This window comes from Dromaius novaehollandiae, chromosome 14 (assembly GCF_036370855.1).
Source record: "Dromaius novaehollandiae isolate bDroNov1 chromosome 14, bDroNov1.hap1, whole genome shotgun sequence".
In the NCBI taxonomy this organism is placed as follows: Eukaryota; Metazoa; Chordata; class Aves; order Casuariiformes; family Dromaiidae; genus Dromaius; species Dromaius novaehollandiae.
In genome coordinates, this window is record NC_088111.1 from 17,949,083 (window position 1) to 17,962,760 (window position 13,678).

A 13,678-nucleotide genomic window follows, 5' to 3' on the forward strand; every position below is an offset into this window, starting at 1 on the left:
GAAGCACTGCAAGTGCTAAAGTATGTTGGTCTGATTTTCAGTTACCTTTTCGGGGCATTTCAGGCAGATATTGGCAAAAGAGGTTTTAAGCTACCTTTGTGCTCCCAATATTTCACAGTCAAGTTGGAACCTGTCTGGTTTCTGATATAAGTCAGAGAAGCACAAGACAGATGCAAGACAGACAGCAGAAAACTGAAATCTGTTTGTCAAAACAGTCATTACCATTCTTGTGTATTTATTACTGTCTGAAAGCCCTATATTTCTATTTCCCAGGGCACTGTATCTGGAAGTTATCTAGCCAAAGTGTCCTTTCCTTTTAATGATACCTTGATTTCTTTCCATATATCTCTTTTATTCTGCTGGAATAGTAAGAGGGAATATAAAAGGCAGAATCAGCTCTGAGGCTTGCCTCATAGCCTTTTAGCTCACATCCTCACAGCACCATTTTTTTTCTTGAGTATTGGGGTTATCTGAAAGAACTCCTAGAAACTGTGAAGTGCCTAGTGACTGGGGTGGCACTGTAATGCAATGGATAGAGCCCCTGACTGAGACTTAGGAAAAGTGCATTCTGCTCTGATTTCTGTCACTCGCCTGTCGGGCAATGGTGACCAAATCATTTCACCTCTCTAGGCTTCAATTAGCTACTCCGTAAAAGATAATGCAACTTACCTTCTCGGATGTCCACAACTGAAAAGTGCTACAAATGAGCTGGGATTATTATTTTAATCTATATTCCAAACCAGCTCTAGATAGGTTGCCCAGGCAAGCAGGGAAGAACTGTGCAGAGAAAGATGAGCCAGTATTTAGATGACCTAGGTGATACTACCACCTTCCCTCAGTATCAACTGGACTCATCTGGCTTTTTCTTCCTAACTGTACCGGATTACAATGTCTAACCAAAGGCCTACTAGTCCCATGTTGATGACTCCGACTAAGGATGTAGAGTTGCACTTTTTCCATCTATTTTAAGAATATAAAATTATTTGTTTTTACCCAAAGGGCAACTAGCACATACTTCTGATCTTACCTTCAGCCTGGGACCTCTTGCCACGTGGTGGCAGGTATTTCATAGCAGGGCGGTGTTCTGCATCTGTAAAATGAAAGAGAGGTGTTTTTATGGATTCACAGTTGGAGGACTTTCACTGTTTCGTGGAGGGGAAAGGGAAAGGTAATTATATTTAGTTGGGGGAGTGCGGATGCTGGGCTTTGAGCAGCGGAAAAATACTGAAAAGTTATTCTCAAAAACAAAGACCCTCCCTTCCTCCCACAACAACAACAACAACAACAGAAGGAAAAAACGTGATGGCCTTATAAAAAGGATAGTGCAGGATGCCGGAGCCACAGTTAAAAGTATTGTCTATGTTTCTGTGTTCTTGACAATGGCTTGGATGGGAAAGGGTGGCATTATGACTACAACCTCCCTCAATAAACTCATCTTACAGCTCGGCATTTTTCTTATCCTGGCATTTGGTCTCAAGATAACTCCAATTAAGGGCAGGCCTGCATGAATCCTTAGAGTTTAATGTAGTAACTGGGGAGGCTTGATACCTTCTCTTTTTTGGAGACCTCCTCTTCTTGCTCTCCAATCTTACATAAAACACCCACATATTTCACTGTCAGATCTACCTTTTGTGAGAACAGAACGAGTATCTTTCTCCTGCCACCATCACATTCTCTTCTTTCTATTCAATAAAGCCAATCTGTTATTCTGTACTACATAAGCACTGTGTGTTTGACAGTGGCATATAAGTTTGTGTTGACAACAAAGGACCTTTCTTCCCCATGAAGAGACAGGGGAAAAGCTGTAAATTACAAAGTGTGAATGTGCTTATGGAACTCTGCTGCTTCCTTCTCAGTTGATATATGGAATTACCACAAACTTGATTTATCTCTGTGTCTGAATAATCAGAAATCGGCAGGCTCAGAGCTGTTTACCTTCAAGTGTGGGGAGTCAGGCTTCCCAAATAACTTAAGCAATATGCCAGTATATTTCCTATTAGAAGAAAAACAGTGGGAGCTCATACTCTGCTGCTCCAAAACATGCAATATGAATAACACCACAGTCTGCACAGTGATTTGGTTTAAGGAGGTGTGGCTATAAATTTCTTGCTACAGAAGAAGAGCAGCAGGTTTACTATGCAGAAAGATCAATGCTAGCAGATATCATCAGAGTCTCAGAAGCTATTGACAACAGTGGTCTCCGTTCTTCACGAACTGTTCGTTCTGCTCCAGGATAAAAATAAATTCTCATGAAAATCTGCTTTCTTCTGCAAGAGCAAGAGGAGTAACAGTTCCTCAGTACTGCTCCTGGCTCTCAGAGGGAAAGCTAGACAGAGCAAGAGGAAGCAATGTTGCACATATATGGGAAACCAGGAGGTCAGTTAGACTATACTTTATGCTGTTTAAGCATGCTGGAACACCTAAATGCCTTTATGGATGGTTCGTTAATACCTGCCCAGCAGAAAAGCAACGGAGTCCCCTTGTAGGGCTACCTTTCTCAGCTTGGATGTAAGTGGTTAACAGAGGTTCTCACCTTAGGAGATGGCTGCTTTAAGCCTTTTCAGTGGTCAGTGCAGAGAGACAGGCTACACCCAAGAGCAACACAGACCTTAGGTAAGCTGGCAGGCCTGTACAGGGCAAGATCAGGGCATCCAGCTTCTTAAGTCAGGCATCACAATTAAGTGCCTCCATTTAGGTGGGATAGATCCTGGCCTCTGTCTCCCAGCTTCTCTTTATATAAAGAGGCAAAATGCATACAGTATTATTTACTGCTCCTGCCAAGAGCTTTAATGCCTGTTTATTATTTATGGAATACCTTGAGATCTTCAGAGGAAGGGAGCCAGGGCATGCATAGCCATATTCAATTAACAGGCCAAACTGTAGGTGTCCTCAGCTGACTCCTGCTGACTTACACTCAGCCAAGTACAGAATTTGACCCCAAATTATTGTTAATGTGTGCCTTAGCAGAACTGACAGCAACAGATTCTTTTGTCTGAGTTCAATAAATTCCCAAACACCCTCTCACTGAGAACATTATAAACAGTAAAAACAAGGCTTACCAGTTACAAAATCCTTCTCTGTGAAGAAGAGGACAGCTTGTCTGAACGTCATCTCTGGGGTCAAGGCCATTACTCTCTGCAGAACACTCTTACTTTTGCCTAGCTTCTCCCTGCATGGTGTTAATCTCTCCAATGTCTCTGCAAGAACTCTGAAGGCATTGATCCGCCGTAATGCACATACAAGGACAGGATTTGACATGAGTGTATCAATGCTTCTTTGCCAGGAAACATCTCCAACCTCAAAAGGGGTTATTTCTCTGGCCTGACTTCGAGTGAGGTGGGGAAACCACTTCAGACCTAGAAGCTCAAATCCTGAATCTGGTCCTTCTGCAAGTCAAGAGAAATCTGTTTATCATCAGCTGACAGCATATGTTTCCTAGAAGCCATGCTTTTCTTTTGGAGACCAGTTTTCTAAATTCACACTGTTTTTTTACTAGACAACTGGTTCCAAAGTTGCTTTGCCTCCACTCTCTCTTCTGTCCAAAGTGGAGTGTAATGCAGATACAGGAACACAGTGGGAAACACTACACACTACAACTGCTAGGAAATTACATTGCACTGAAAACAAAGAATGGGCTATCTGGGAAATCAGCAGGGAGCCATAGAGAATAAGTGCCCTGATTTGATTAGAAAAAATGGCTAATGAAGAGCAGTTGAAAGGGAAACATTGAGAATACAATGATAACAATGTGCTTTGACACAGCATAATCCATAATTACAGATCCTGTATCACCTCCCATAACATTCCATTTTAAGCTATATTTATTATAGTAATAACTTACAATTTAATGCTGACTTGTCTCTAAAATAACTTAAACTTTGTGTTTGCAAAGTGGTCTTATTTCCAATGTAGCAAGAGATTTAGGGGTTCAATTTATGACTGCATGTCACTGGAAGTTTCTGTGAGCTAGGATCTCCTTCCTGGCCTGCTGTGATATGGATCTCACTCCACAGTACTGTTTCAAGAGCGCAGGGTACAGCATAGTGTAAGACAAGGTGCCAGACTTCTGCCCTTTGTTAGTACACCATCTGTTTTATTACACTTTGGTACAAACTGTACCATGAAATTGTATAAAACCATCATCCTTCTTAGCATGTGACAGCACTCTTCATGTATGCATTTGCAAGCATTTAATATAGGTGGATAGTGTCATTATTCCTCCTGTGCACATGAGCAAATGAAGCATGAAGAGGTGCAGCACCTTGCTTCTGATCACACAGGACGTCAGTGGCCAGGGAGCAGAATTTATGCCTTCTGATTTCCTGTCACTGTGCCCCACTTACACAACTGCATTACCTCCTGATATTTAGGGAGAGACAAAATGGTCTGGACTGCATATCAGTCCTGCTATGCCTTAGCACATCTTTGAACTAATTTGATACTCTCTGAAGAAAATGATGTCCACCTGAGCCAACCTATTGTTGCAATATGGAAAGCGGCCTTGCCCATCACTAACGAGCCATGATAGATTCTTCACTGCTTTAGGCAGGTAAGCAAACAAACCTGTCCTTCCTGAGGCCCCTTTCACCACATATTTCTTCATGTTCTTGCTATGATAACAATAGCTGGATAGATTAGATTTTCCTGACCCATCTCTGCAGCCCCCCCAGGAGCTGGGATCACCTGCATTCTGAGGTTGCTTATTGCCCCCAGGAAGAAGGATCTGGTGAAGGAGTTCTCCAGCGCTCTTCATAGCATCCATTCCAATCAGCGTCAGCATAACAACTTGCTCCATTTCAGAATCGGAAGCATATGTTCGATTGTACAAAATATCCAGAGGAATGTTACAGGGGTCTGGCACTGCACTGAGGTTGCCTCCTGCCCAGGGAGAGCATCAAAACAAGCCTAGTTAACCCAGGAAAATGAATCTCTTCTCTTATTCAGTGTGAAGGAATTGACTCAATCTCCACTGGGCAGTAGAGACACTATTCACATGTAATCCACATAAGGAAATATCCATTCTTTTCTCTTCTTTACATAACACACATGGCACAGAAGGAAGTAAATTCTTACTAACGAGTCATGCCTCTTAACTGGATTTACTTTTTGCCATGTATAACAAATACATTCAACCCTAATGTTGGCATCCTTATTCAAATTGTCAAGCAGAGTGGATAGATTTATACCAAAATGATTTAAGGTATCAGTTTCAGATTGATAACTAATGACTGCCTTCACATTAAATTAATACTTCCTTTTACTCTCTAGTGCATACACTGCATACAATTTAGGGCTAGATAGGAGACTGCTAGTGTATCATGCATACATCCACGGTCCTATCAGGAGCAATACAGCCTACAAAATCCCTAGCCTCATCAGAAGTGTGTGTCTGATTCTGTATTGTTACACTCAATCATTATTTAAGCAAATGCATAGTTTAACATTTATTTACTTATTCATTTATTCCTACCTCTTAACATTCATAATAGTAGAGAATGGTGAATGACATGCATTAGATTATTATTTTTACTTATAATCTACGTGAATTTGCTATTGGACAGCAATATATGTCAATTAAAAATCCTAATATCCAATGTTTAAAATAAATTAACAAATTAAAACTATATTACATCTGCTGAACACATAAGAAAATATTATCTGCAGTTAGTGAAATAAACTACTTACTTCGGATTCCATGACCTCCAAGTGTTTAGAACTAGTAGGTCTAAGACTCTCATACCCATCTGAGTCATATTTTTAACACAAAACAAGTTTACTTGCTTTTTCAAGTCCTATCGATTTCTCAGCTTTCAATGAACTAGTTACTGAAGTGAATTCAGCTCTATAAACTGAAATTAAGAACATCTGAGTAAAGTGAAATGAAAAAGTGCCTTCTCTGTACCTACAGAAGAAACTACAGCTGCCAACATTTATCCCTTCAGCAAATTCCAGTTTTACGTGCTTAACCAGCAACTTCTCTCATTTTAATATTTTGACTTCCCTTTGAAACTATCGCAGTAAATACATATTGATTGGGTATTATTATTTTAATTATAGCAGGCTTAAGGCTCAATTGGTTGTCGTCAGGTCACATTTGATTTTAAATAGATATATTTTTGTATATTTTTTAATTTACCTTACAAAGTATATTTCCGTATTGCTTTTCTATTGATCCTTCTGTTCATTACCCAGCTGTAGAACACATCTCATGAGAGTCATTACTAAAGGACATTAGAATGCTAAATGAATTATTGCAGAAAACAAGCATATTCCTAATGTTCTTATTCAGGGAAATGCCCCAATATAGTTGCCAGACTTTATAAAAAAGACAGAACAATGCATTTTCCATAGCTTTGACCTACCCAGGGTCTGCAGCAAGGTCTCGGTGTAAGGAGCCACATGAAAAAACACTGAGGACTCCAGCCCGCTAGCCCCCAAGTTGCTCTGCCCATCTCCAAGAAGGTGTTGTTTTGCCAGTTCATTCATCAGCGCTATGTACAGAACAAAAGAATATGTGAGGAATGCAGAACGCTATGATGGAGTGTGGCATGAAAATATGCTTCTTATCAAATATTTGAGTCATCCAGCCAGAGTCCCATTACAGAGACATTAATGTGGGTCATGCTGAGCTAACCTGCGAAACATGAGATGTGCTCCCATCATCCCCTCTCCCCTAGGACTACAAGTCACATTCTCGTACAGCAGAGCAAGTGGCTGCTGAAAAATTGAGGCTTGGCCACTGCTTTCTCTGGAGACAGCTTTGCTTTGTGACCAGCACCCAGCTGCCTTGATTACCTTCTAACCCCTGCTGTGGAATGAAACCTTTCATAAAATAAAGGTTGAATGAAAGACTGCGCATACAGCAGAGCCTACACAACTCTTGAATTCTAAATGTGCCTTGAGTAAGTTGGTGTCTGCAAGGGAGAAAAGTCACAAATCTTGAGGCCAGTGCTCAAGCCCAGGCCCCCCACGTCAGCAGCAATGCCAGTGTCTTGCGTCCTGCGCAGCACCAATGGCCACAGAAAGTGTCGCTAGGATTATAGTCCTTAACAGAGGCGTCATCATGTTCTGCTCACATTTCCATCAGGAAAATACCTGCTTCCATTCCACTTTCACAAACACTAAGTGCTTGAAACTAGCAATCTCTCAGTTCCCATTCTCCCTTCAAAGTGCCAGGTTATGCAGAGGCAGCAGATGAAGGTACTGGCATATAGTACAATTTCATAACAATTTATTCAATGTTCTGCAATAACATTTCAGACAACGGTTTTAAAGCCTTGTTTTCAAATTACTTTGTATACACTTTATAGTTTTTTACTATACACATGCCTGTCAGCAGGTTACTGTGGCCTAGTATGGGAAGTGGATTGCTAGCACTAGACACTGATGACAAGCCACACATGCCAACATGGCACCGACAGAGATTTGAGCTAGCACCAGTGACAATCACCTACCTGCTTTTTAAAATTCAGATGGCACAAGTAACTAAAACATGTGCCATTATTACACCAGAGTTTTACCTGCTCTCTGTTCAAACTTAATGCCTGGCAGAAAGTAAAGTTTGGACAAAACTTCGTGGGGTTTGATCCTCAAGCTGCGGATCCGTTACTTAAAGACACATATCTCTGTGCTCTAGTTCAGGCATGATTGCTGAAGTTTTCCCTGCTTGGAAATTGAAATGTTGGAGCACGAAGCGGTGACTGCTTTTCAGGGGTACTGTTTAAAAATGCAAACATTCTTAGCATGGTATTTACCCTACTCAATTCCTAATGCTTTTCTGCACTTCCCAAACAACAAACCAAAGCTTATGTGACAAGAATATCAGTTTCCACACTGCAGGGCTCTGGAATAAGCTACCTTTCTGGATCCGTTCTGAAGCAATCACAGATGACAGGAAAGAGACATTTGCAAAATCTGTCTACAAACAAAGAAAAAAAATACCATTCTCAAAAACAAGGGAAAACCTTTTACTTTTGCAGAATGATCTTTGTTCCAGTGTCTGCCTAGATATTTCTAGCACAAGTTTCCCAGTGCAAAACACAAACACATTAAACATCATCTGTGATGCTCTCTTTGAGAGTGGCTTGCCTCAATTTCCACAGAAGGAGCAGAATCTGTAATTCTTTAATGAGTGACTTTCCCTGGGTCTAGAGGTAGCAGGTGATGCAGTGTGGTATTTGGTCTGCCACGATTAATCCACTGTGTCCGAACACATTTTCAGAGCATTCTGTGACAGTCTTGGGAGACAAAGCAGAGGACTTTCTGAGCTGTCATGTTTTTTTTCAAAGCTCTAAATGGTCTTTTCCATTGTGGATGGATCAGAAGGGGTAAACAGGCAGTAGACGAATGTCTATACCCTCCACTCCTTCTCACTGATCCATTTGGAGCTAGCTGTGGTGGAGAGGTCAGCAGCTGTGTTGGAGGCCGTGCTCTGTTCGTCTTCTCTCAGTGGTGGTGTTTGAAGGGGGGAATTTCAGAAACACAGATGCAAGAATGGATTCTCCCATCACAGGCAACAAGCCCACTGACAGAGCAGGAGGAAAGGCTGAAAGAACTGGGATTGCTTAGCCTAGAGAAGAGAAGGATAACGAGGGATCCTATCAATGCGTATAAGTATCTGAAGGGAGGGTGTAAAGAAGACAGAGTCAGACTCTTCTCAGTGGTGCTGAGTGACAGGACAAGAGGCAACAGGCACAAACTGAAACACAGGAAGTTCTGTCTGAATAAAAGGAAAAACTTCTTCACTGTGAGGGTGACTGAGTACTGGAACAGGTTGCCCAGAGAGGCTGTGGAGTCTCCATCCTTGGACATATTCAAAAACTGTCTGGACACAATCCCGGGCAACGTGCTCTAGGTGACCCTGCTTGAGTAGAGGGGTTGGACTAGATGATCTCCAAAGGTCCCTTCCAACCTCAACCGTTTTGTGATTCTGTGAATCGGGCAGGGCAGGTTCTTTGCTCCCTGCTGATCACTTGTTGTTAGTGATTTTCCCCACTTGTGACCAAGTCAGCCCGTCCTTATGAAAACCAAACACTCTCTGCTGAAGCAGAGCCTCAGAACAGAGTCTGACTCAACGAAGATGACTGACTTGGCGCAGACACTTGACTATCATTTCACAGACCCTACCTAGAAAACAAATTGTGCATATGCTTGGAAGTTGGGGCTGCAGGACATATGCAGAACTCGAGTCTGAGGCTGACAGAATAGGATACTATTCTCAGGCTCAGAGGCACATACATGTTCCTGCTATCCTAGCTCTCTGGGCAATAAGAATATCTAAGAGAAGGTTACTAAGAAGATGAAGCCAACCCATTATGGAGGTGCACAGTGACAGGCCAAGAAATAATGGGCATGAATTCAAACAGATGCAGTTCCAGTACAACATAAAGAAAAAACAGTTCCCCATGAGGACAGTCAAGCACTGGAACGGAGGCCCAGAGAGGCGGGGGAATCTCCGTCCTTGGAGATTTTCAAATCCTGACTGGAAAAAGCCCTGAACATCCTGGTCTGAATTCAGTGCTGGTGTTGCTTTGAGCAGGAGGTTGGATGAGAGACCTCCTGATGTCCCTTCCAACCTGAATTATTCTATGAATCTAAGTTCAAAAGAACTTCAGTGCTAAAGATCAAATGACTGACAAAATTCAGTCTGCGATGTACGATGTGTAATAGTGGCTGATTTACACTTGGGTCTACAGATATATACAGGAAAACTATCAGGCCCTGATATTCTCAGTAAATCTTTCTTGCAAAGTAACAGCTTTGGTTGGAATTTTAAGTTTAGCTCACACACTGAAATGCAAATCTTCTCTTCTGAGGATCTTGAATAGCATTACCTTTTACCAATGCAGGAATATGATGACTAGCATTCTCCTTTCTCAGCAATAAAATTAGACAGTGCATGCGTGGTTCAACAGAAAGTTCTCCTCTTTCAGAACTGTTATCAGCTGAACTTGAAATCTTGTTAGGGCAAAATACAGCAATCTGAAATAACAAGGGACAGATTAGACTACTAAATCCAGATTTAGGCACTACTGGGCTCAAGCAAATGGTCAAGTTACAGCAGCATAACATGATACAGCACAACAGCTGAGCCATAGTAACTTCCAGTAACTGTGTGCTCATGCGTCATGTATTCATAAGAATGAGCAACTTAATTTAAACCTCAGGGAAAAGGTTTAATATAACATGTTTTGCCCTATAACTGGGCTGGGCTGGGTTAAGAACACAACAGTTATTAAAACTCAGCTGACATGTAGTACCACCATCCTAAGTCACTTATGCACAAATGACTTTGAGCCCTAAAAGACTTTTCAAAAACACTCAGCACCAGAAACCCCATTAAAGCACTAATTGCTGTTGCTGCTGTTAACTTCTGAAATGGCCATTTCCATTTAGGAGCACTGCTCCAAATATTTGGCTATTTGGGCTATAATATTCAATGAATAAGAGTTATGTTTATTCTACAAGATATTATGGGCAGGGAAAGTGTTCTTCCTCAGGTCTGACCAGCAAACAAGCAGAAAAGAGGGGCTTTGTACACAATTCAATTAGTGATGTTAGTTTGCAAAATGATGCATTTCCTGATTCACTGAGGAAACAACCCTAAGCATGATGGTAAGAGATTTAAAGTAAGGGGTGTCTCCCTTTGTAAGAAAAAGTGTCAGAGGAATCACTGGGTGATTTATTCGGTAAGAAGTGCAGAACTGGACTTCTTGCATATATAAGTTTGACTGTAAGTTTGACTGAAAGTCTTGCATTTATGATTACTTCTGTTTCCTTGGGCTGACATGTCAAAATGCCAACTGCACTCTAACTCAAATAAATCTATCATCATGTTGCACAGAGCTTCAGAGAAAAAGAAAAAAATCTTTGTTGTTTTTGACAACAGAAAAGCTCTTTTAAAAATCTGTGTGAATGCATAAAACTAGGGGACTTCTATATACTGAAAGCCCATAAGCAGTCCTGGAGGGATTGTGAAGTACATAATCACACATCATTCTGTTAGATGAAGACTATTCTCTTGAAAACACGTTCACAGATCAAAAGTTGTTATTTTGGTTTATGGGGCTACTGCCTGCTCTTGCTTATTTTGAAATCAATGGAAAAATTCATGTTTGCCTTAGTAGAAGGAGGCCTGATTGTGAATTTTCACCTCTGTTCAGAGGGAGAGGCTAGATCCTGGTGGGATTTTCCTACTAAAGAAAAAAAACAGCACTGAAAGCAAACAGAATACCACTTGCAGGAATACAGAGAACATGAGTGCTGGCTAGCTACTAGAGAAATAATGGGCATCCTTGAAAACACTTACTAGAGGTGTGTCAGCTCACACATCCATAGTGTAAGAAAACAACAAACAAAGACTACCCAAGAACGCCATGTATTAACATACAGCTCCAGTATGATACATTCTTATTGTTAAGAAAACAGGATTTTCCATTAGCAAATACAAACTATTCATAGTCCCATTTAGCTCTGTGTAGACTAAGAAAATGGTTAAGTACATAAATGCCATCATTGCCCAACCTTCTCCCAGATTCACTCTGGCTGCTTTGAATGAACACTGTGGTGGGAACGCCAGCATTGCTATGATCCCCATCATCTTTCTGGTTAGGGCAGCACAGTAAACAAAATAACTGATTTAAAACAATGTCAAGGCAATGAAGTTTAAGCTTTGTTTGCTTTGGGGGAAATGCTTTGATACTTGCAAATTGAGACAGGATTGTAAAGTGAGTTTCCCAATGCAATTATACCATGTTGAGGGAAACTACTGAAAAAGGCACTGATCAGAGGAATGTCACAAAGTTAACCTGAAGGTTTTGGCTACAATTTTTAAAATCTTAGGATGACCATGTGATATCCCGGAAGGCCAAATTACAAAGAAACCATATCAAAATCAGGGATTCTTTCAAGAAATTAAGATTAGAATTTGCTCAGTGCGACAGCATAAAAAGTTTCAGAACAACTGGTAACCCAAGGTATACAAGTAAGCTCTGTGTTCTGTCTGGTACCTGACTTGCTGTCATGCTCAGCACAACGGCTTGCTTGGGTGAAAGCAGCAGCTGTCTGATTCCTTGCAGAACAAACCCCCGATGAGTACAGACTGAAATCACATTACCATATGCATGAGGAGATACCACAGGTGACACCAACAAAATGACATCCCCTAGATCAAAAAGAGGATAAGAAAAGCAGCATATTATTTCCACAGAATCTGTGGTCTCAACACGAGGAAACTCTCATAGTGGCCAGCTCTAACTTGAAATACATCCCAAATGGTGACACCACATTCTATGATGTGCTCTATCCAGCCCATAATGGCAGCCATCAGAGGCCAGATGAGGACAGGAAAGCTTATGGCAACATTAATAATCTCTTTATGAATCACCTATTGCAGTCAGTCTGGCTCATCAGGTCAACCTAGCTATCTATGAGCTATTCATCTACCTTTGAAGTATCTATCTAGCTGTCTCTGCCCTCAGTTCATGTGATAGCTGTGTGTCAGCCCCTGCCAGGCTCTGTTTGGACCATTACAACTACAGCCAGCAATCTGACAGCAGTCAATTCCCTGAAAGCCTAAGGACCTGACAAGCCTGGCCATGTTGGCGAGTAGCTAAATGAGGCCAAGAAGACTAACTAGTGGTTTATTCACTAGAAGATACATGAAGCAATCCCACCATTCCTCTCTGCTCTTATTGGTGGTCCTTGTCTGTAGCTAGCCTCTACAATCTTCTTCAGCACTACCTTCTGCTTCCTCTCACCCCTTCTTTAGTCCTGTATTATGTCCATCCCAGAGCCTGCCTTATAGCACAGGCCCCTGAATCTTTGGACCAGCCTCTGACCATGACCCCACCCCATTTTTCAATTTGGTACCATCTGTGGCTTCACAAGTTCCTGACCTCAGTCATCATGATAACAATACCAGACTGCTCTCTCCACCTGCGTTTCATTTGAGCCTTATATTTGGGGCTGTCTGCCATATTCTGCTTGCATCCCTCATCCCAGTAGATAAGGTTGCAGAAGGAGTGGAGTTTATGTTAGGTTAGAACCTTGGACTTGTAGACTACTATTTTCTGAGCTGAAGCCACAAGCTCAGTGCCAACGGGGTGGCAATATATGCTATCAGCATACTCAGGAGAAAGAGCTGAGACCTCCTGAGTAGTGTCTAAGCCCAATCTGAGGTACAGGACATTGCTCAAGGTTTTCCCTGAAGCCTCTAATCCACCTGAGGTCCTTGATTTGTTCTAATCCTACCCTTGGTCTCTGCTCTCACTACTGCTTCCAGTATTATACTGTTCTAGTCCTAACACAGCTTTTTTCTGTACACGGTGTACATTCAGATCTCCATAACCTACCAAGAAAGAGCTCTGAGAAGATATACGCTTAGTATCCTTTCTACACGCGTTTCCTCTACATTGCCCTGTTAACTTTCCCTAGCTCTGACAAAATTATAGAATGAGGTTGGAAGCATTTTAGTCTCTGTGCCCCAACTACACTTGGTTTCTTGGGTAAAACTGTCAACAGTGAATGTTTCTTGTAGCTATGAACTTTGTGATATGGATATCTGTCCCCCAAGAACTAGACCAGGCCTTAGCCTGCTATTTCAAAGCCATGGCAATAGAAGAAGGGAAAGCTTGTGTTTCTTATTAAGGATGGGACAGGCAGGGTATTTTTGCTTAAA

At 41.6% G+C, this 13,678-nt stretch overlaps 1 protein-coding gene across 8 annotated transcripts in view; it reads right to left on the reverse strand.

Moving 5' to 3' along the window:
- Positions 1-13,678, reverse strand: part of DNAAF8 (dynein axonemal assembly factor 8) — a 101,578-nt gene that overhangs the window by 27,805 nt on the left and 60,095 nt on the right. For all 8 annotated transcript variants that reach the window (XM_064520514.1, XM_064520511.1, XM_064520509.1 and 5 more), the window contains 6 exons: positions 12,009-12,163; positions 9,834-9,981; positions 6,363-6,491; positions 4,684-4,878; positions 3,060-3,386; positions 1,028-1,090 (listed from right to left, as the gene is read on the reverse strand). In XM_064520514.1, the coding sequence (XP_064376584.1) occupies positions 1,028-1,090; positions 3,060-3,386; positions 4,684-4,878; positions 6,363-6,491; positions 9,834-9,981; positions 12,009-12,163 (1,017 nt within the window). The remainder of the gene's footprint in view (positions 1-1,027; positions 1,091-3,059; positions 3,387-4,683; positions 4,879-6,362; positions 6,492-9,833; positions 9,982-12,008; positions 12,164-13,678) is intronic.